Consider the following 22,666-nt stretch of genomic DNA (forward strand, 5'->3'; position numbering starts at 1 on the left):
CATATAGGCCTATATCTCAATCTAAATCATTCCAGTATAATTATCATAGCTACATAATTGTTAACAGTAGCCAATTGCAAAACAAACCTAAATCCATCGACTAGGCCTACATCTATCCTTCATTTTCCCGACACAAAAACCATGTTAAGAAGTTAGGATACTGAATAGCTATGTATTGATTAGTAGGCTATTTATAAAACAATGTCAAAAAAGTATATTTAATTTAATGTGTTTAGAGTAGTGGTTCTCAACCCTGTCCTCAAGGACCCCCTGTCCTGCTTGTTTTAGATGTTTCCCTGCTCCAACACACCTGATTCAAATGCATGTTCGTTACCAGGCTTCTACAGAGCTAGATAATGACCCTTTTATTTGAATAAGGTGTGTTGGAGCAGGGAAACATCCAAAACATGCAGGACAGGGGGTCCCTGAGGACAGGGTTGAGAACCACTGGTTTAGAGGGTGTCAGTTTTTTTATAAATAGGCTAAAGGTCTATAAAAAACTACCTCGACCTATGTCTTTCACGTCAATCATGGCGTGTCATTTTATTTTGATAAAGTGGTGGATGAGGAAGCAGTTTAAAGGGAACGTTCTTTCTGTAAGAAGCCACGCGGCCGTGTGCATTGCTTTTTGTAGTGACGATATAATCCATGTTCTACCTGTAAGGCTGCTGAAGAAAAGGGTGCACTCGCAATTAACATTAACTTGACAACTTAAATCTGACTTGAATTAGTAGGATTGCGTGAGCCGAAATTGGCCTTTAAGGAACCGCTTTAGCCCCACTTGACTTTTTAAGCTATGTAGCAAACCAGGGGAGTCAGGCCGGCCAATCCGGCCTCGTGGGTGGGTCCCTCGACTACGATTGGGCGACGTGATAGAGGGCGTCTACCTGCCAGTCGAGGTGCTGCAGCCACTGGGCACCTGGCACTGGACACACCTGGAGCCCATCAGGCAATTAGGCGAGGGCTTAAAGGGGAGCCAGCCCAAGTCCAGGGGGGGAGAGAACCAGAAAGACAACCCTGGAGGAGCGTTGCCCAACCCGCTAACCTTTCCCTCTGCTTTGACCCCCCAGAACCCCACTCCTTGAAGGATTACAGACCCCGGACGGGAAGACCTCTAATTTACAGTTTGTCCCACTACCCTTACCCTGCAATCTTATAGTAAAGAACAATTTATGTTAACCTCCGGTGTCTGAGTCCTATTGTATGGTGTATCGGGCCTCCAAGTCCCCTGGGTTGCCACATCTTGGTGGAGAATGCGGGCAGTGCTGTTCCGTCGCTGCCGATACACCATAAAATAGGTAGAGAAGTGAGTCCCCGGCGGTGCTATGGAGAGTGCATTAGCCCAGCTGGTCCAAACCCAAACCCAGCAGGCCCAAAGCCTGGTGGCCTTGCAAGATGCTATGGCGGTTCTGGGCCAACATTTGATGAAGCCCGAGAAGCCTACAGAGCCCGGTAAAGTGCTGACCAAACAAAGTAGTGAGGATGACATCGAGGCTTATCTCGAAGTGTTCGAGAGGACAGCGGAGAGAGAACAATGGCCCAAATCCGAGTGGGCAGGAATCCTAGCCCCTTTCTTAACAGGTGAAGCTCAAAAAGCCTGTCGGGACCTTTCAACACCAAATGCGAATAATTACGATGCATTGAAGGCAGCCATTCTAGCTCATTATGGCCATAATCTCCAGACAAGGGCACAACGTTTCCATACCTGGATCTATGATGGTGCCGCGCCAGTACGATCCCAGGTTGCTACGCTGGTGCGCCTGGCTAACCACCGGGGATGGACCCTCTGCTATTGACCGGATTGTGATGGACAGGTGCATGAGAGCTCTCCCCACAGACGCTAAACGACATGCCTCTCACAGCAGCCCTCAGACCGTGGATGAACTGGTCGCGCTGTTGGAAAACCACCAGGTTACAGTGGAGCTTCTGCAAAGCAGCCGGATGGAGAACCCACGACCAAGCCGTTCTGACCCCAGGGGAGACAAGACGAGGCCAAAGAAGGGGGAAGTGGAAGCGCCGAATCAACACCCCACGACCCACGTGGGACAACCAAGGTCACCCCCACGGCGTCGGCCTCTGGTGAATCCCGACCGCCGGAGATGTTTTACCTGTGGACAAGAGGGCCATTTAGCTTGGGGTTGTCCCGTCCAGGATGAACCAATGCCCACAGCGGGGTCCGGGGACCCCCCCCGAAAGACTGGCAGCTACCTCATCACCTGCTGGGCCCATGAAGGCCTAAAGGCCCCTAAACTGCCCGTCAGGATTGGGATCCAGGACGCGGAGCCCCTGCTGGACTCGGGAAGTTCCGTGACCTTAATAAGGCCAGAGTTGACCACTGGTCCCAATGGGCCCCCCATCCCCGTGTCATGCATCCATGGAGATTCACGGTACTATCCCACGACCCGCATCAAGGTGCAGACCACGAGGGGTACCTTTGAGGTCGAGGCTGGCGTAGTAGAGAAGTTGCCGGTATCAGTGTTGATAGGGCGGGACTGCCCTATATTCTGGCGGTTGTGGGCCCACAAGACTGGGGGCCCTCGGAGAAGTAGCACGGGGAAGACACCTCTGAGAAACCGAAAAGTTAAGGTGGTGCATGCCTGTGCAGCACCCTCGGGGCTCTCCCTTTCATCTGAAGACGAAACGGATGAAGAAGTGCAGATCCCTAGAGAGGCCCTGGGAGAGGAGGAAGGGGGGCCGGACGAAGCCTCATCCGACGACGTTTTTTCTGAAGTTTTTTCTGAGTTTCCCCTTGCTGAAGAGGAAAAGGGGGGTGGCAAAGGGCAGTTTGGGACCGCCCAACTGGAGGACGCCAACTTGGAACACGTCAGACAAAACCTAGCGGTCGTTGAGGGGAAACGTGTGGAAGGGGTGAGTCAAGTCAGTTTCCCACATTTCTCTGTGAAAAAGGGCCTCTTGTATAGGGTGGTTAAGCGGGGTGAACTCGTTGTTGATCAGCTGCTAGTCCCAAGATGCTATGTTCCCAAAGTTCTGTACCTTGCCCACTCACATCTTTTAGGAGCTCATTTAGGGGTGGAGAAGACCTACGACAGAATCCTGGGTCGATTCTACTGGCCTGGGGTGAAAAGGGCGGTCCAGGTTTATTGCAAAAGCTGTAGGGAGTGCCAGAAGACTGCCCCGAAGGTACCGTATCGGAACCCTTTGATCCCTTTACCTATACTTGACACCCCCTTCCAGAGAGTGGCCATGGATATAGCAGGACCCCTGCCAAAGTCCAGTAGGGGGCATCGGTATATCTTAGTCATCATGGATTATGCCACTTGTTATCCCGAGGCGGTGCCCTTACGGGCTGCTAATGCTAAAGCTGTGGCCCGAGAATTATTCCTCCTCTTCAGTCGAGTAGGCATTGCAAAGGAGGTCTTGACGGACCAGGGAAGCTGCTTCATGTCTCGGGTAATGAAGGAGATGTGCAGATTGTTGAAAGTAAGTCAAATAAGAACGTCAGTGTACCACCCACAGACCGATGGCCTTGTGGAGTTGTTTAACAAGACCCTCAAACAAATGCTGAGGAGAGTTATTGAGGTGGACGGGAAAAACTGGGACCAACTACTTCCTTATGTCTTGTTTTCCGTCCGAGAAGTACCCCAAGCTTCCACAGGGTTTTTGCCGTTCGAGTTGCTGTATGGACGGAGACCCAGAGGCATGCTGGATCTGGCTAAAGACAGCCAAGGAAAAGACGGCTTTTACTACTCCAGACGGCTTGTACCACTACAAAGTGCTGCCCTTTGGAGTCCATGGAGCGCCAGCTACGTTCCAACGTATGATGGACCGGATTCTCCGCCCTCATCGCGAGTATGCCGCCGCCTACCTAGACGATGTCATAATCCATAGCCCTGACTGGACCTCCCACCTTGGCCACCTGGGAACGGTCCTTGGAGCTCTACGACGTGCCGGCCTGACAGCCAATCCCCAGAAGTGTAAGCTGGGCCTTGAGGAGGCGGAATACCTCGGCTACACTATTGGGAGGGGCTGTGTGAAGCCCCAACTCCGGAAAGTGGAGGCCATAACCACCTGGCCTAAGCCAGCAACGAAGAGGCAAGTAAAGACCTTCCTGGGCCTTGTGGGCTATTATCAGTGTTTTATCCCTCACTTTGCTACCATTGCGGCTCCTCTACACGAGATGACGAGAAAGCAACACCCACAGCAGGTCCTCTGGAATGTCGAGGCGGAGGCAGCGTTCACTGCCCTTCAGAAGGCCTTATGCACCGAGCCAGTCCTGAATACGCCAGACTTTGGGGACACGTTTGTTGTTCATGCCGACGCCTCTGGGACAGGACTGGGAGCTGTGCTATCCCAGGCAAGGGGGGGGGGGGGGAACACCCCGTGACGTACATTAGCCGTAAGTTACAAAAACATGAAAGGAACTATTCTACGGTGGAAAAAGAATGCCTGGCTATTAAATGGGCCCTGACCAAGCTGCGGTACTATCTCATTGGCAGACAGTTTACACTGGTAACGGACTGCACTGCTCAAATGGATGGCCACGGCCAAGGACACCAATGCACGAGTCACTCGGTGGTTCTTGGAATTGCAAAACTTTAATTTTACCGTTATACTTTACTTATAGTAAAGAACAATTTATGTTAACCTCCGGTGTCTGAGTCCTATTGTATGGTGTATCGGGCCTCCAAGTCCCCTGGGTTGCCACAGCTAATTCAAGTCAGGTTTGGGATTTTAAGTCAAGATTTTTTGAGCGGCCTTTATGGAACAGGCCTCGGGTAGGTGTGCTCCTGCGCCATATGCCACACAACAACCAAAATGTGTTGACTCGCACAACACACGTACACAGAGGGAAAAACTGACCATTAAGAGATACGTTAAGTGATACATTCAACGTTAGCGGAAATATGTTTTATAATGTTGACCCTGTGGACTCTCCCGTAGATATCGGTCGCTACCTTGAACACCGTTCAACATAGTACAGGAAGTCATTAAGGTTATACTAACGAGTAGGCGAACTCAAACGGACCCTTGTCCTACAATCAATACCACATGGCCCAATCATCAGAACTACGGTAATACCTATTAATCATTTTTACAAATGATAAGGACGCCAATGAGAGGAAAGCCATACAGAATACGCATATTTGCTTAATTTATTAGACTCACACTATTGGTTTATGGCAATAAAAACAAATAGTCGTTAATTGTTTGTACTAGATATCATTAACTTATTAGGTAGCCATGCACACAGTCTTTGGGTCTACTGCTGTTTGATCATGTGCGGGCGGTGGGGATCAAATTCACAGTCTCAAGGTCAGCAAGCGAAGCAGTGACGGTACATTTGGTGCCAGACTCTGCTTCTTTGGCAAACAATAGATCCCCAAAGCAGTCGACTTCACACAGGTGCAATGGCAGTGTGTCAAATAACAAACCATGCCATGGTGCATTGCATCACAGTCAATAAATAGTATGTCCTGGTTTTGTTATTATTATGCAAGTGTCTAAGCAAAAACAAGGAAAACAGCTATATTTTGTTTGTGTTGCCAAGACCGGCAATATCAGGTCACACAACTTCACCCTGGATTTTTCTGAAATCATTATGCCCACACACACTCTCATACACAGAGAGAGGTGGGGGGGAGAGAGAGAGAGAGATTTAAAGTGCTTTATATGAATCCACCAGGTATTGTACATGAATTCACAGTTCTCAGAATTTTCACGAATGTTTCTCTTAAGGATGAAGATAGCATTGGCTACTCCACACTGCCAAACTGACAACCGAAACAGCAAAATACTGCCAGCTGCTTGCAGCAGCTATTCTCTAGGACATGCCTCCAATCTGCAGACCGCTCACAGCCAGTTTAGGGGAAAGTGTGAGTTTGACAAAATCAGGGAGAGAGTCTGTACCATAGGTAAACACTGCATTCAGTTTATGGCATGAACTTTAGCAATTTTGCTGTAAATGCCTGGTCTGTGTACAAGCAATATGGGCAATCTATTTTTAGAACATGCACCAGATCTTCGACCTTTGTCTTAAAAACAATTTCAGGTTTAGTTGGGACATCTAAAAACACATCATGTTTGTTTTATTATCCAACCCCTCCACTGTCACATGTGAGTGCCTGTATATTGTGGTTCCAGGACGTGTGCACGCCTTTGTTGGTGTCACATCTTTGTTGGTGACACGTCAAAATGTGCACAGTAAAATGTAGTTAAATAAATTGTGATTAATCTGCAAACCTGAAGTCAACTTTGAAAAGAATATCTTCACTTACAGCAGCATTTAATATGACATTCTTTGATCATCAAGGTGGTGAATAGTACATACTGATGGCTTTTGCACACTGTTTCTGTGTTTTCATGACTGGAGTTTTCTTGCTACTTTCTGACAAAAAATTTGATGGAGTGGATGGAATCAATTGGCTTGGGCTATGCACCAATCATGTTGAATAGACTGATAGAGTGCCAGCCTGTGAGACATTTTTCTCTCTAACTGGCCCAGGGATAGACAGACTGTGATAAATATGCCAAATGATTAGTATTTGACTTGATGTTGAATATTCAGTTTATGTTTTCGCACAATAATATCTCTGCTTGTACGGGGGCGGTCATATTTCTTTCAGCACAGTGGTATTATTCTTGCAATTTCATTTTGGTCTCACATTTCTCATTAACATTTCAAACTACAATATTGGGTATGTGATATGTTTTGGTCAAGCCATTGTTTTGGATGTTACATAAAGCCTTGTATTGATTTTTACTACAGTGAGAAAGTGCTTTTCCGTGAGATGTTATGACTTATTTTCATCATTGTTGTTGTTTCCATCTTTGTCTACTTGAGTTAACATTTGACTAACACAGTGTCGCACAGCACGGGGTGCAATGTTGGTCTGGTTAGAAACAGACAGAAGGTAGGAAATGAAAACCGAGATACATCTCTTGATGTGAGTAGGTTATGTGCTTGTTGATGAGCTGCCTTACTTCCTGTGGGACATCTCAGGGCTCAAGGCTTGTCAACAGAAGTTCAAAATGTGTCTTCTGAAGTACCACTTCTGCTGTTGTAATCCGCACTATGAAACACGACAGCTCGTCAATCCCTCCTTTAATCCCAGCTGGTGTCATGGTATCCTCCTTGTCAACAACTTGTGCATTAATGGTCTGTGGATGATTTGGGAAACGTCTGTTCACAGAATCGCAAACAGACTCTTCTTGTCGTCCAAGAGTCTTGAGAGGTGTTTTTAATATCAACTCCTTCAGTCACACGAAAGGTCAAGACTTGACAAAGCTTGAACCATTCCGTCATAAACAAGACCCATTCAAAGTCCACGGCCAAAACATATCAAACAAGTTTAATCTGTATACCTGTAACAATGGTGCAATTGTGTGTCAGTGAGTCCACAGGGTTTCCAGAGAGAAGCCAGACCGTTTGTTTTGGGACTCGTCAGCTCAGAATTGCAATCAACATTAATGTTGAATCTCTTTAATCTTCAAGTGAAGACTAACAAAGGACAAAACAAGGACTGAGAAAAAAGAGAGAAGAAATGTTGCCAATTAAAGATGTTGTGTTTTGCGGTCAGGCTTGTTTTTGTTGCTCAGGGATTAGGCATGGGAGACCCAGCCCTGACTTCACCAATCAAAGCCCAGCATCACCAGAGCGTGACCGAAATATGAAAAACCACCTCTACCAAATGGGCCGACCAAGGCCAAAATGATCAATTTGCTGTCAAATATGTTAAACCTGCCTTGGCCTTTGTCAAAGGCAAAGATCAAATTAGATAACTGCCTGTCAAGCTACTTGCCAGGCAAAGTCAGTTGAATGAAACAGATTGGGCTATGCTAGCTAGCTATGTTGAACCAGCTAAAAGGAGATTGTGATGAGGTACGTTATCCCATGTACAAAGGAGTCTCCCATTGTCCCCCGGCTGCCCTGTCCAGCCCCACAGTCCAGTGTTTGTCAGATGATTCAACTAACATTCAGCCTCCTCAGGACTGAGGGATGATCTAACCTGAGTCAACAAGCTCTATTGTGGGTAAAGATCATGTATAAATCAACCTAATGGGTCTTTGAAGAGTCATTGGTGGTATTGACCATGGTATCCATCACATCCCTAGTCTCCCCTGTCAGTGGGTGCTGTCTGAAGCCAGAATGAGATGTTACATGAATCTCAACCTGTCTGTTCCATTGAGAAAAGCTCTCTTCACAAACATGTCACAGAGATGCGTGAACAAAGATGCACATGCACACGCTGTGATGAAGTAGCAGAGAGCAGGTGGACACTGAGGGTGTTTATTTACTGTGGGAGGAAAACAGGGTTTTTATTGTCAAGAGCCTCTTTCACTTCTGGTGGGGTTTGCTCAAACACAAGCGCCTCTGTAGTGTTGGAAGGGTGGATCCATATTGCCAAATTGGGAACCCTCTGGAAAGTGCAAATACTCCTCCTCCTCCTTTGCTGTCTGTGGGCACGTTCAAGCGCAGGGTCAGGCATATCTGTTGCATCTTGTCTCCGTGTGAGAGCCCTACCTAGAACTTTCTATGCTGTCCTGATGAGGAGCCTAGTTCGGATGGGGTCCCTCATTAGTGACAGCTAGTCATGGCTGGTTAGGACGCCCAGAGCAGGAGCTGTCCATGGTGCTGATCAGCTAGCGCTGTCCAGCGCTGAACCACCGGTGCAGTGTCAATACACTAGCTGACTTCACAACACACGCACACACACAAACACAGTTGTTCTTAATTAGTTGCCTGGTTAAATAAAGTAAAAAAATAAAAATAAAACACACACACACAAACGTACATTCTAAAAACAGAACTTTTCTCCTTTCATCCCAAAGCCATTGACTAAAGGACACAGTCTATGATACCTTCCTCTTAGTCCTCTGGGCTTCCCTGAGTCAGATCCACATCGCCACGCACATCTCTTCATCTATCCATCCCCAACATTTCCATCTCGTCCATATGTGGCAACACACACATACACACCTCTTCCTCATACATCCTTCCACAAACAAACACAGACACACACACAAACACACACACACCTCTTTGATGCTCCTCGGCTGATTGACTCTCCCTCCCATCACCTTTTTATTGGTGTTGGCCAGCCTAAGGCCCAGAGGAACTGCAGAGGATGAACAATGTGGCAGAGGAGGAGGCCGTATTACAGTGTTACGGTTCTCTCATTAACCAGACTATGATGGATCACCACCACGGTCCCTTCACCACTACAGGGGCTTATTGTGATTGGTCGGGAGGATGTCTCCACGAATGTCTCACCGCTGTCTGAGGTCTCCACGCGGTGAATGACAGTAACATTTGTGTGAGTTTTCTGTTCAGGGTTGAGTCGATTGGAACTCTTACATCAGCACACAGTGTGCTTAGTCAGGCACCGTGTTCACTCTGGTGGAGTGGTTTGTGGTTTTGGTGGGCAGAGGGATGCAGCTTAGCGGTGAAAGGGTCTCTTTATCTCAAATGTTCGCTCAATAGATATGAATCACGGGAATGAATCACAAACATTCAGCAGTTGCTAATTAGGCTCTCCTTGCTGACGTACTAGTCGAAAACAACACACCTGGCCACTGTTCTATCTCCATGCCATAAGACCTGGCTGGGTGGCTGAATGAGGGAATTCACCAGAATTGTGTTTGCATCGTTGAAGGCCATTCTAGAATGTGTATTCTCCCTGAAGGGCTACACAACTCTGCCCTTTCACTGTCTAACAATCCTTTCAGGATATTGTTTACTGATAAATATTTGATATAGTCACTCTGAGCAATCAACAGCTAGGCTGCTCTGGTTGGCCATAACTGAAAACATTTGGATATTGCATTTTAGCAGACGCTCTTATCCAGAGTGTCTTACAGTAAGTACAGGGACATTCCCACAAGGCAAGTAAGATGAAGTGCCTTGCCCAAGGACACAACGTCATTTTTCACAGCTGGGAATCGAACCAGCAACCTTCTGATTACTAGCCTGATTCCCTAACCACTCAGCCACCTGACTCCCACTGGAGTCAAAGTTATCCTAAGGGTTTCTGTAATGAGTTGTACATTTTTTCTTGGCACAACACCCGCCAGGGGAAAGAAACTAAAACCCAAACTTTTTCCTACTGCTGGGGCAGGCATTTGTCATATTTTTGAGGCTTTTTGATGGACAAGTTACTACATCCCCAACCAGCAACTTAATCCTCCTGCTTGGTGATGCAGTCTCTCTCTGCCCTGGACTGAGGGAGAATGTGGGTTGGACATGCTGGTCCTCTGACCAGCCCAGCTGCCCCTTCTTCTAGCTTCCTACTGCTTCTGGGTAATGAGGACAGTGAGCCACTGATTGGTCAATGCATTATTTGATGGGGCATGTCCACACGTGACCTCAGAGTGATCAAATCTGTCAAATCGCCCACCAGACACACTCCCCTCTCTCTCTCTCTCGCGCTCAATGTCTCACCCCGGGCTAGCAGGTTAAGCCGTTGGTGGTCCGTCGCGTCTCCGGTCATGAAGTCACTCATGTGGAAGACCTCTCTTATCACTCTGCGGAGGTGTGAGACTGGTCCTCAGGCAGGGTAAGGCAGAGTAGGCTGCAGCCGAGGATCCACACACCTACACTGAGGCATGAACACAGTAAAACATCGCTTTGGTTGTAAACATCCATTTAAAACATTAAATTACCGTAATACATTAAGCAGATACATGCACGTTATTATTTTCTTTATCCAATTCCATTCTTTTTATACAAACATTTAATTTCTCAGGGATTCACATACATTCACGATAACGGTAGCATTATTTCCTCCATGCTACTAAGCTAAAGTTGACTGTTGAAATGGCAATATTTTGACAGCAACAGGCGCTAATCTTTGACATTGCAGCAGATTACACAGCCATCTTGCGTACATTCCCCAGAAAATCAAGTATCAGCACACTGGTGCCTCAATGGCTCACTGAACATGTACCACTAAGGCTAAGACTGTAAGGCAGGGCCCAGGTTTAATTCTGGCCTGGGTCATTTCCTGCATGTCTTCCCCCCTCTCTCTCTCTCTCTCTGCTTTTCTGTCGCTTTATAAAAAGGCCCCCAAAATATGTTTAAAAACCAGTTTCAGCACCAGTACTTTCAAAGGGCACCTCTCTTAAATCTTTGGAAATGACAGTTGAGAATGAAAACAATTACAGTAGTGTAGGGCATTAATGAAGGCAATGAAGAAACAGCTACCCCTAAATTTCAGACCTGGGTTCCCTGTGATACTAGCCATGTGTAATTGGCAAGATTCAAACAATACCAATCTGTGCTGTTCACGTGCATGTAATGTATGACAATGCCCATCCAAGCAGAAGGTGACCTGGGAGGTGGCATAGAGGCGTCTTCTCCAGCCAAGCAGCAGCAAGGCTTCCTGACCTGCTCGTAGCAGTGACAAGAAGCCCTTTGGCCAAAGTAATAAATGTGTCATGTCTTGCCTGACGGAATTGCTGCCTTATTGCTTCCTGTAAGCTCTGCCAGTCTGTTCTGCCTCTGAGATGGCTGTGGTCATATGTCTCAACTTAACCCTGCTGCTTGACCAACCCTTTTAAACTGATGAATCACTGTAAGTCTTTTTGGTGGTTCTCTTCTGCTCCAAGATTTGTATCCTCCTTGATTCAGACAACTGTGGTCTCAGATGTTACGTAGGGAAGCATTCATACAAGAGGTTTGGATTGAAGTTTTTGGAATATGCTAAGCTTTTCATATAGAGATCAGTCGACAGAATAAGAACAGTAACTGATATTGAGCTCACTGAATGAAGCCCTGTCAAATCTCTAAATGACTTAGACTCAAACACTCCTACTCTGCACAACTGCACAATGAAACCACATATTTCTCTAGAGAATATACAAAAGCAGGTCTACTCCATGTTGGTATATTACTTTAAATAGCTGACAGTCTCATTTAAAAACATCCTTCCCCTTTTTTTATTTTTGTGGGACACAATATTCCTGCTTCTTTGAAGAAGAGATAACACAGAAGTGAGTTTCCGTTGGAAGTCACAGGAATTCATGGGAATAAGTGGAAAATTCCCGTACGGGAGGGCACTTTGTCTCACCAGTGGCGGTAGTGACATTGTATAAAAATGGTGTCAATATAAAGAGGACATTGAAGTAACTTAGGGCTTGTTCATTTCGGGAAATGAAGGGGATGTGTTGTGATGACTGAGGGTAGATCCTGCTGGTGGGCAGAAGTGGTCAATGTGTTGCTGAGGAGAGCAGAAACACAAACAGATACATGAAATGCAAAGTAGTATCAACATTATCTCTTAAAAATCATGCTCCCTTAACCTTGCTGTCAAATGAATGGAACCAGGTGCATACACCCACCTCCAACACATTGAGCTCAGAGTCATTACACCGAGATAACGGTGGCACTCCAACCTCTGTCAGTGTGTTCACCTAAAACAACTGTGACTTCACTTCCTTGTGGAGGACAGAACACCCAACAGTTTTGGGTTTGTACTCATATGCACAGGTTACAGTAAACCAACTGTTAGTGAACAATGCATTTTCAATGTTTCTCTTAATTATCACACTTTACAATTGCCTCTGCGTTTCCTTGTTGTACTACAGGGCACAGCTTGCTAATTGGCTGATGTTATTACAGCATTTTTCTTCGGCTGCAAAGAAGCAATAGGACAGTCAACATCCATACTGTAATCCATTCAGTATGATACATCTAGCTGTTTCAAAGTCTGGGCCATCTAATTTCCCCTGAGAATTCAGGGTTTAAATGCAATGTTAATGGCGAGTTGGTGGGTCGTTATGGGTGTCTTCATAGAGTGGGGGGGAGATCATTTTGAAAATAGTCTGTGGGTTGAATGGGGGGTCTTGTTGTTAATGAGCCACTGGTGTGAGGGCAGAGGATATCAGGGCACTTAACCTCTACTGACTTTCACACTACCTCCCTCCCTAGTCTCCTCTTCTCTCTTCCTCCTCTCATCTCAGTCCTTGAAGTGTCCCCGTCTTCAGCCACTTTTCCATCTTCATCTCTCCTCTTCCTATCACTCTGCTCTTCCCCCCCCTCTCTTTCTCTCTCTGTCGCTGTCGAGAATCCAACAGTCTGATTGCTCTCTTGCTCTCTTAAAAAGCCGGAGGGTAATTTATATGATGGTGAGGGGTCCCCATCATATAAATTACCCTCCGGCTTTTTATCAAATCTGTAGTCCTAAATCTAGCCGTGATGTCTCCCAAATATGTTCTACTGAGTCAGACACTTGAGGTAATTGCAACGCTCATGTTCCAGCTATTTGAACCCACTTGAATAGATAGACCCCGGCATCACTGTTGTAATGCTGTTTTTTCCCCCAGATGAAGAACGTTTAATGTTTTTCAGAGGTCTTGTTTTTGAGGTGATTGTTTTTCTATATGTGTGTGTAGGCTGAGGTGTGTGGGTTTGGGGGGGGGGGGGGGGGGCTGGCATTGGCCTGCACTATGGTATCCCAGAGGGCTTTGTGTAACCGTGGCAAAGGGGGAGATTTTAATAGCTGTCGGGATGAGACGAGGCTTGTCAGTCGGCCCTCTCTTGATTTTTGAATAGTAAAAGAACAAAATAGCAGTAATTATAGGTGTGAAGTTTTACAATATTACAATGGAGAAACGAGCAAGAGGAGAATAGGCAACAAACAAAAAAATCAACATTTTCGCTGAGCCCGCTCTGTAAACATTTTTTTTTATTCATTGTTCAATGTTAAAGGGTAGTTTACTCAAAATCCTACATAAATGTTTTCCATCAATCCACATATAGTATATATTGTCAAAAAAACGTTATATAGTTCTGTAGCTGATTCTGGAACACATGAGGATTTACAGTATTTGCCTACAGCATGTGCATCTATTTTATGCACGTCACACCTTTTTTGAGGAGTAATAATAATATTTTGGTGAGCTGATGAAAAGCTATGTTCATTTTATTTATATCCAGTACCTTCAGTTGTAAGTTATGGATTAAGACACATCTTTTCATTCACCTATCAGTGCGCAGATAAAATGTTCTAATCTTTGATCAAGGTCTAAAGGAATCCCTCCCTCCCTCCCTCCATTGGTGTACTTGTCTCCCGGAGGGTTTAGCTGAGAGACAGGGTTACTGAAAGTAGACCCACTGCTAGTCAGATTCAGCCCCTGTAACTCTTCAAAGGTATTAATAAGTCTGACCAGTTTTCCCACTGATATTAAAGTTAGGACTTTGCAATGCTAAGATTGCCCAGTATCTACCCCTAGGGATATTTAGCCGCTTGAATCACTCAGGCCTTTTCAAAAACTTTAGGAGGACAGCCATGCTGGACAGACTATTAACAATTACTGGCCTAAACTACTCTACTCGTGATGGAGGTTAAAGAGATTCTTTCAGGTGATGTGGAGCAGCCCCTCCAGTATAAGTGCACTAATTTCAGCAACATGGCCCTGCAACACTTTTAAAGGTTAAGTAGGATATGAGTAAAATGTAAAACAACAAGCAAAAACAACAATATCAACACATCACTGTAAAATGTTACGTTCACACCGTTTCAGACCAATGAATGAGAAGTGTCATCGAAGCAGCTGGTTCAGTCTGACAGGGATATCAGTCTAGCGTTCCACCACCTGCAGGATCTGAAGAGTAGCGAAGTGTAGCGAGGGGCTTGTGTTAGCTCATTTATAATGCAGAGGAGGATAACTATACACAGGGGACTTTTTAGAGACTACTCCCAACTGACTGCTCCCAGAGGTGTGGAGGACATCTCCATGACACAGCTAATTGGTGCAGTTTAAGTTAATCTCCTGTCGTAAAAAAAGTCTGCTGTCCGATAGTTTTTCCAAAACTGAAATTACCGTGAGTTATCGTAGGATAATTGTCTACAAGTAAAAAATCTTGAAATTAAAGCTGATGCATTTGGAGAAGAGGTAGGAAGCAGACTATTTCAGCATGTTCAATAAAATGTTATTATTATTACCCCTGGAACTAGACACAGGCTTTAACTAACAGACACAGTAAGACTATCTTCTCTAAATGTCTGTCACAGTTCCCTGGAAATCCCAGTTTGACCATTGTAGCTCAAGAAAGGTGCGGAGGGAGAAGAATCCTAGGCTCAAAGAATGAAGAAAATAATCTGGTTGTCTTTGTGGAAGCCTCTTCTATGCCGACCTTCAGCAAAACCACTTGGACAACTACTTTGAGGAGAGTCGTGTCTAGTATTTCATTCATGGGCACAGAGACAAGCACAGCCTCCAATACTAAACAGCCATGGAGGCTCTTTTCTCAGGAAACTGGGATTAAGTCCTCAACCGACTAAGAAAGCCACATCGAGGTGAGTGGGTGGGAGGTTGCTGGGGTCGAGGACCAAAGGATGTCTGTAAGTGTGTTTGTTGGAGTCTTTGTGGGTGTTTGTGTGGATGTGAGTGAGGGGAGGTGGGGTTACATTGCTTTAGAAGTGGTTGCTATGACCTTTGCCCTCTCCCTGTTGTCATTCCCTGGTTGAGAGATGGTGCATGTGTGTCCGCTTGTGCATTAGTGCCGTGTGTAAGTGTATGTGTGTGCATGTGTGTGTGTGTGGGGGGGGGTTCCAGGGTGGGTCTTACTGAGGCAGCAGCTAGCGTGCGTCTGTCCCTCTACTGCGTCAGCGATGCGCAAACAGATGACAGGATGCGCCAGCCCTCTGCTCCAGGGACGTGGGCCAGCCCCTCCCTCTCGGCTATATAAGGACCTCTCCTCCACCTCCAGGAGAACTTCCCTCATTCAGCCTGTTCTACCACTGTACCTCTCAACCTCTCCTGTTCTCTTCATTCACTGTGGGGCTGTCTGAAAAGTGAAGGTAAGAGGGTATGCTGGCTTCTTCCTACCTGCATTTTGTTGGTGTGGTTGTAGTTAAAGTTAACTGGTCACTTCGAATCAGTACTTTTCTCACAAAATGAGAGATGTTCTTGGTGTTTGCCGCTTGTTTTATTTATCTGGAAGGTTCTCCTAGTTTCGTGTTTGATACATTTTTATGGAAAAAAGCGACATGTTGTAAGTGAGAGTATGATTCAGATAAACATCTAGCTTCCGGTTTCAAAATTGAATCCATCCATCACCACTAGCTGCTTATTGGTAATTTAGCTTATGTTTTAAAATGGTTTTGAGATGTATTTCTACAACTGATACTGTTTATCCCGTGTGCAAACCAGTTTGTGCCTTATTTAAACAGTCGTCTCAAAATGTTCAACATGTGGTACCCTTTTAAACAACATGTATTAATAGGGGGTCCATTGAGGATGAGTGATCGTTGATTAAGGTGTATCTGTGAAGATCTTTGGACTAACTCGGGACTGGAGGGTGGAGGCATTAACATGGATTGTTAGCTGATTATCCAGCCATTTCCTCAGGTTATATGATGACAGAGAGAACCATTGATTAGTCAGGATGGATGAATTGGTAAAATTGCAGGAGAAGGAGGGAGAGACACTTCAGTTTATTGGAATGAGCATTTCTTTACTTCCTGATTAAATCGATATAATAAAAATGCATTTATTTTCATTGTGGTTTTATCTCAATAAATATTTCAATAATTATGAAATTAAAATAAAAACAAAATAACAATTGTAGATGAAGAAATTAAGAATGTCTGTCCTAACCTGTGTCTCTATTTCTGTCAGCAATGAACGCTGGAATCTGTGTGTGTGTTCTCCTCGCCGCCCTTGCCAGCAGTAGCCTGGGACGGCCATCTCACTCACCAAACCCGGACCTGGGCCGAGCAGAGCCCCCCAAACTGGACATCGCTCTGTCCACACACACACGCCAAGCCCGCTCAGCAGTGCCCGCAGGACAGCTCACCCCTTACTCCAAACCCAATGAGGAAGAGGACTCTCGCACCAGTCTCAGCCAGCTACTGGCCAGATTGATATCCAGGAAAGGTGAGTGGTGGCCAATCAGGAACTCCATTACACAGGCTTTCATATTTTAAAAGGTTGCATGTGGGTTATGGTGGGATGTGAATGTGGGGAGAACAGGGTTTTGGGATGGCCCGTCTGTCAGTACAAAGATTGCAGTTATATTGCTTAGTTAAACCACAGCACAACTACTTGTTAATCCTCACACACCCTCAAATTAACACATGGACTGCAGTTAATCAACTGCCTCTGTAAAAAAGGATAAATATTGAGACAAATACTGGCTCAATCCTCTCCTCTGGTGCCCCTTACTTCTAGTATAGACTGTTGTTCCTTCGTAGTGTAAAGGAGGAGAGGAGAAAGGGAGGAGAAAGAGAGGGGTGGATGAAGAGAAGTTATGCAACTGGAAAGATGGGGATTGTTGATGGAAAAGATCATTCAGACTGAAAAGAATCCTGCCCTCCAGAGAATCCATCACATCGCAGAACATAAAGACGCTTGACATCTTGGAGAAAGACCCCCCCCCTCACTCCATTTATTTTGCATCCCTTACATCCTTGTCTCCTCACAGCTCTTCTTCCTCTGTCATCATGTGTCGTTGTTTGTTTCTGCATGCTGGCTTTCTGCTACCATCCATATCATGCTGCTGAGTATCCTATGGGTGCAGCCAGGGATGTAAAACATATCAACCAGGATTTCATCAAAATATGCCCTAATAATGGGGAATCATCATCACTATCATATACAATACATTTGCCGTTGATTAAATCCCACTATCAAATAGAAAGCCAATGGATACACTGGATGGTGGATGGATACACTTTTTCAGAGAAGATTAAACACAATTGAGACATTACTGACATAATATTTGCAATTCTTTTATTATTGTATTATATATCTACTGTATTTTTTGTTTTTTCATTCAATAATAATGAGCATCATGGAAAAAGGGGGATGGGGTGTGCCTCTTACAGACGCCTTTACATAAGTGGCAGAGCTAGCCTTCAACAGCACATCGACTGTAAACAGAGAGAGAGAGAGAGAGAGAGAGAGAGAGAGAGAGAGTTGGTTAATTTTGTGGTTCACAGATAATGTATCCTCCATGGTTGAAGCCTGTCTGAGCTCCGCACTGAGCCATTTAGAGGGAGTTTGGGGCTGTGGAAATGCCTGAACTCAGAGCAGCGTCCCTGGGGTACTGATAATGAGCTGAGACAATGTGTTGCTCCGTCCAGTGTTGTACACATACACATAACTGGCAGGAAGTAGAGAGAGAAGAAATTATGGGACTGATCAATATGTGGAGATATGGCTAGCGTTACAGATACATCACGGTTCTGCTTCATTTAGCCTTCTCCCAGGTCGAAGGGAACACATTTCATGCTTCCTTGTCCTCTGTATTTAGGATGTAAGACCTATCTGGCATCTGGTGAGTGTCCTAATCAAGAATCTTGGTCCTCCCTGTGTTTCTAGGTGGGTTCCAGCCCCCAAGAAGCATGTCCGTCAGCAGCCGAGCTAGCGGGCCCGGGCCCAGTCACAGAATAAAGGACCGGGACTATCTGGGCTGGATGGATTTTGGCCGTCGGAGTGCTGAGGAGTACGAGTACTCCTCATAAAACGTGACCCTGAGCCCTGGTCTTTGACCCTGGATCCTGCTACACAACACCTGCTGCGCAAACACCCCCAAATCATCCCAAAAATTGTCATGGAAGCAAGAATTATCATCCCAAAATCTATATTTATTATGTATTTGATGTAAATTTGTTTGTAAACCAGATATTTGAAGCAATATAAATGTATGTAAACAGATTTTTAAAGAAAAAAAATGAGAGAGAAAAAAAAGTTGTTTTTTTCATTTGGTTTCTGTCTCTGACCATCTACAGGGTGAAATCTGCTTGTATTCTAAACACAGAGATACCAGGTTGTTGTAGAATAAAGCGCTCCTGCATCCACACACACAAGCCTTCTCCATACTGTGTCCAAACACTCAGCCATTGGCCCCTGTATTCAGCCTTGAGTGCTTTGTGGTCTGTGCATTTAGCAGGTTCATTTAGCAGCTCTTGTTCCCTTTGTCCCAAATGAAGTGGTTATATAACATCTCATGTGACTCATATTTGCTTTTCTATTAGGTCGGAACTGCGGTTGTCACACACATTGTTCCTTGGTCACCGATAGAAGGGGCGAGAGAGAGAGAGAGAGAGAGAGAGAGAGAGAGAGAGAGAGAGAGAGAGAGAGAAAGAGAGAGAGAGAAATGGCATAGTCCATTGAAATGTAACAATTCAAAATAAGATAGGGTGTCTGTGTGTGTGCGTGCATCTATGTGTGTCTGTAGATAAGCATTTATTGAATTTCAGTGTGGAATTATACCCCAAAGCCGATCTCGGTTATTGTACCCCTGGCAGCCCATTACTCTCAGGTATAATGTTATTGAGCGAGAGCTCAAACAGAGCGCTCCCTATCTCATTTTTCAGATGCAGTATCAGGGGGTGATCGTCGCATGATCGTCGTAGCAATATCATCTCTCACTTACTAAACAGAAAACAATGACAAAGGGGTTAGGGAGACAAACCAAGAGGAAGAGGGGAAAGGGAGATGCGAATAAAGAATGGAAATAGGTTTTACATTAAAATCCACACTGCTTAACAAATATTGGATAGAGTGCACTTGGGTGCAGGGTAGGACAATAGCAGTGCAGCCAAGGCCGGCATGAGCTTTAGGAAGGATAATGTGGGCTAGCGCCACCGCGTTGCCACTGACACAGGTGTCCCACAATGAACTGATTTAATTCACAAGCAACAGGTGTTGGCTGCTAAGGGTAGCAGGGGAGAGAAAGACAGGGAGGGCTCTGTTGTACAATAAAGCATACCAATAAAATCTGGAAAAACATAAAACATCTGGTGCTTCTGTCGGGGCAATTACCTGATGGTGGATGATTTGGTCAGGTGGTTGGGTCCACAGAAAATGGACACATGAGCTTGAAGCTGGGTTTGTACTACTGTATAAAACCATTTAGACTAGAGACCCATTATTTTGGGCACACCCCCACATGGATAGGCAAGGAGGGAAGACACTGAGATATACCCAGAAACCAACACACTGGATTATGTTTGAAAATACTCCTGTAGCTAATGAATAAAGGTCTTGAGTTTGTTTTATACCATAACTTACTTTTTTTACCCAACAACGTTTTTATTGATTGGTTTTATTCAGGTTTATTGCAATGTTATTGATCCTCAGTATGCCTCTCCATACAGAATGGATAAGAGGGGAAACCTTTGGTACTAACTTAACACCACATCATAACAACTTTTTTGTGTTATTGTTTATTTAATTTTTTTTATGCACCCAAGACACTGTATGAATGCCACAACATCTACAATGTGGACTCAACTACTCTGCTAACAGCCAAACTCTTACTACTGCAGCTAAAGGCTGTTACCTATTGGCTGTCAAGGAAATTATCCTTACTGTACATAATTACTTTTGAAAAATAAAAGCTAGTAGCCATAGACTCTAAATGTAAACATAAGTTAATGGAACTTATACACGTTAAATACATTTATTAAATCAAAACATGGTTAGAAAAATGTAGAAATATGAAATGTTTTCATAATATTACGATTTATTCGTATATGTTACTTGTGCTGCTTTTCCATTTTATGTTAATAACCGTTTTTTGATTGTTCAGATGAGTTTGCGGCACCATTAAGGTGGTCTTGTTATTTACTGCCACCATGTGGAAAGAAATAGTGCAATTACGCCATGTGAGCACTGTAAAGTGAAATACTTTTCATGTTGACACCCACATTTTTTACATCAATTTACCACAGACTCAAGGGTTTTTCATTTTTTGTTATAAAAAATCTATCAACAATAGGCTATGCTCAAATGTACATTTCAAGTCAAATTGTTCTTTGGATGTATGTACAAAGCCAATCAATATTAGTAATTTAATAATTTGTCAAAACAATTTTTAGAATATCTATTGTCTATGAACCTAGCCTATCTCAGTAGCGTACCTACCTATCGTACCACACATGCACATGGATGACTCCAGATGGGTTCCCCAATATAGACCTCTGGGACTATCTCAAGCCGTGGTGATCAGAGAAAAAGTACTGACAGCCTTGGAGGACACCAGCCCTCACCAGCCCTGAAGAATCACAGTGGACCTTCAGATGGACCTCCTCTACATGATATTGCTGCCATCCAAATCCTCAGTGAGGCTGGTGCCTCTAGTGTGGTGACGACCAGTGATGTCTTGAAAGGGCAGGACTCTTCCATAGCCTCAACGGTCCTGACCCCAACTGGACCCTCTCAGGGACGATCCTCCACCAGCCTGACGGTCAAAACCATGGATAATTCCATCCTTCAGGAGGAGGACTGTCCTAGGGTGGTGAGCCAGGCCTCTGTCAGGAAGCTTAGCAGGGACATACTAGCTAGGATCTATGGCTCAAAGGTTTCCAGTTACCTGCCACACCAAACCATGCTAGCTCTGGGGAAATTAATCTCCATCAAAGTCAACAACAACCAGCTTGAGAGTAGGTCTGCCAGATTCAGTATGAGTCTGGATCAGCTCCGCGCCAAGCTAACCGAAGGGTCCAGCGAGGTCACCCTGGCCATCTCTTTGGCCTAGAGCATTGCCGCAGTGGACATCAGATCAGGCGACAGCTCCAGAGGTCAAAAGCTTGCTGATCCCCAGCAGACCTCTGAGCAGCCTGACGGCACCATCGCTGCTCCCATCATTCCATCCCGCCTGGTCGGAGGAATCGTTGTCACCAGAGAGAGGGACCGCCCTTCCCCCAGTACTAGTGTCATCAGCAAGGGCACTTTGAGGGCTGTGGTCCTCAAACAGTTGCTGCTCATCTTTGGAGATGAGTATGTTCATCCCATGGACCTGCACAATCACCTGTGTGATGGAGTGCTGCAATACTTTGCTAGGTACCTTGAGATCACAGTCTCGATTTCCGAGGCCGAGACCCAGGTCTTCAAAACCCATCGCTTTCTGGAGACCATGGTAGACGGTGTTGAGGGTGACATGCAGCCAAAGCTCAATGATTCCCTCGAGAACCTTGAGACGGTGATGTGTGACAGTGAAAACCTGGATGGCATAGCAACAGTGACCAAAGCTATGGAAATAACTGTGGCCCGGGGTGTGTACTACCATGGCCTCATATCCACCACCACATCTGTAACCAAGCACCTGGAAGAGAAGGAGGAGGAGAGGATGCCAGTTCCTCCCAGCACGTTAAGGTACTACTCCATTAGAAGAAAAAACGTTTAAACTGGTGTGGATTGGAGATTGTGTTCTGGTAACATGATTTGAAAGGTTTCCTGGTTTTGTTTGCAGAACCCTCTGCTTGTTGAGACAGCTGCATGGCTCCCTAAGAAGGAAGGGTAAGCTCTTGAACTGAGACAAAAATCGTAAATTTTAAACCTTTGTCTAACAATGTCCCAGCAACTTCACATCATATCGCACATATCTGTCAGGGTTGTGACCCTTTGTTGGCCACCAGAGGCCCTCACTGTGTTTTCTTGGTTTTGGATCTGTTAATCTGTTCTCATTATGACATAATGTTTTCACCTGTGCCTTGTTTGTTCTGTGCTTTTTTGTGGCTTGGATTATTAGTTCTGTGCTTAGTTTTACTCTTACATGCGACAGAGTTCCTTGGCTATGCTTTTGGACAATCTGCTTTTTTGTATATAATTTCTACTTCGAATAAAAGGAGGAAAGACGCATATTTTGGAGTCTGCTTTTGGGGCCGATCCAGCCTGATCCAGTCTCTGATTTCCTTCAGAGACAGCTGTTCAATGATGTGTGGGCCACCCATAGATGTTCCCTGGGCTCCAGACT

The 22,666-nt window shown here is 45.2% G+C and overlaps 1 protein-coding gene across 1 annotated transcript; it reads left to right on the forward strand.

Annotated features, from left to right (window-relative positions):
• Positions 1-15,690: 15,690 nt before the first annotated feature.
• On the forward strand, positions 15,691-18,641 carry ccka (cholecystokinin a). The gene is made up of 3 exons (XM_084669501.1): positions 15,691-15,761; positions 16,582-16,839; positions 18,286-18,641. The coding sequence occupies exons 2-3, from the start codon at positions 16,584-16,586 to the stop codon at positions 18,426-18,428; spliced, it is 399 nt and encodes a 132-aa protein (XP_084525627.1). The 5' UTR covers positions 15,691-15,761; positions 16,582-16,583; the 3' UTR covers positions 18,429-18,641.
• The last annotated feature ends 4,025 nt before the right edge of the window (positions 18,642-22,666 follow it).

This window comes from Hypomesus nipponensis, chromosome 2 (assembly GCF_054491055.1).
Source record: "Hypomesus nipponensis isolate SF chromosome 2, ASM5449105v1, whole genome shotgun sequence".
NCBI classification, from domain to species: domain Eukaryota; kingdom Metazoa; phylum Chordata; class Actinopteri; order Osmeriformes; family Osmeridae; genus Hypomesus; species Hypomesus nipponensis.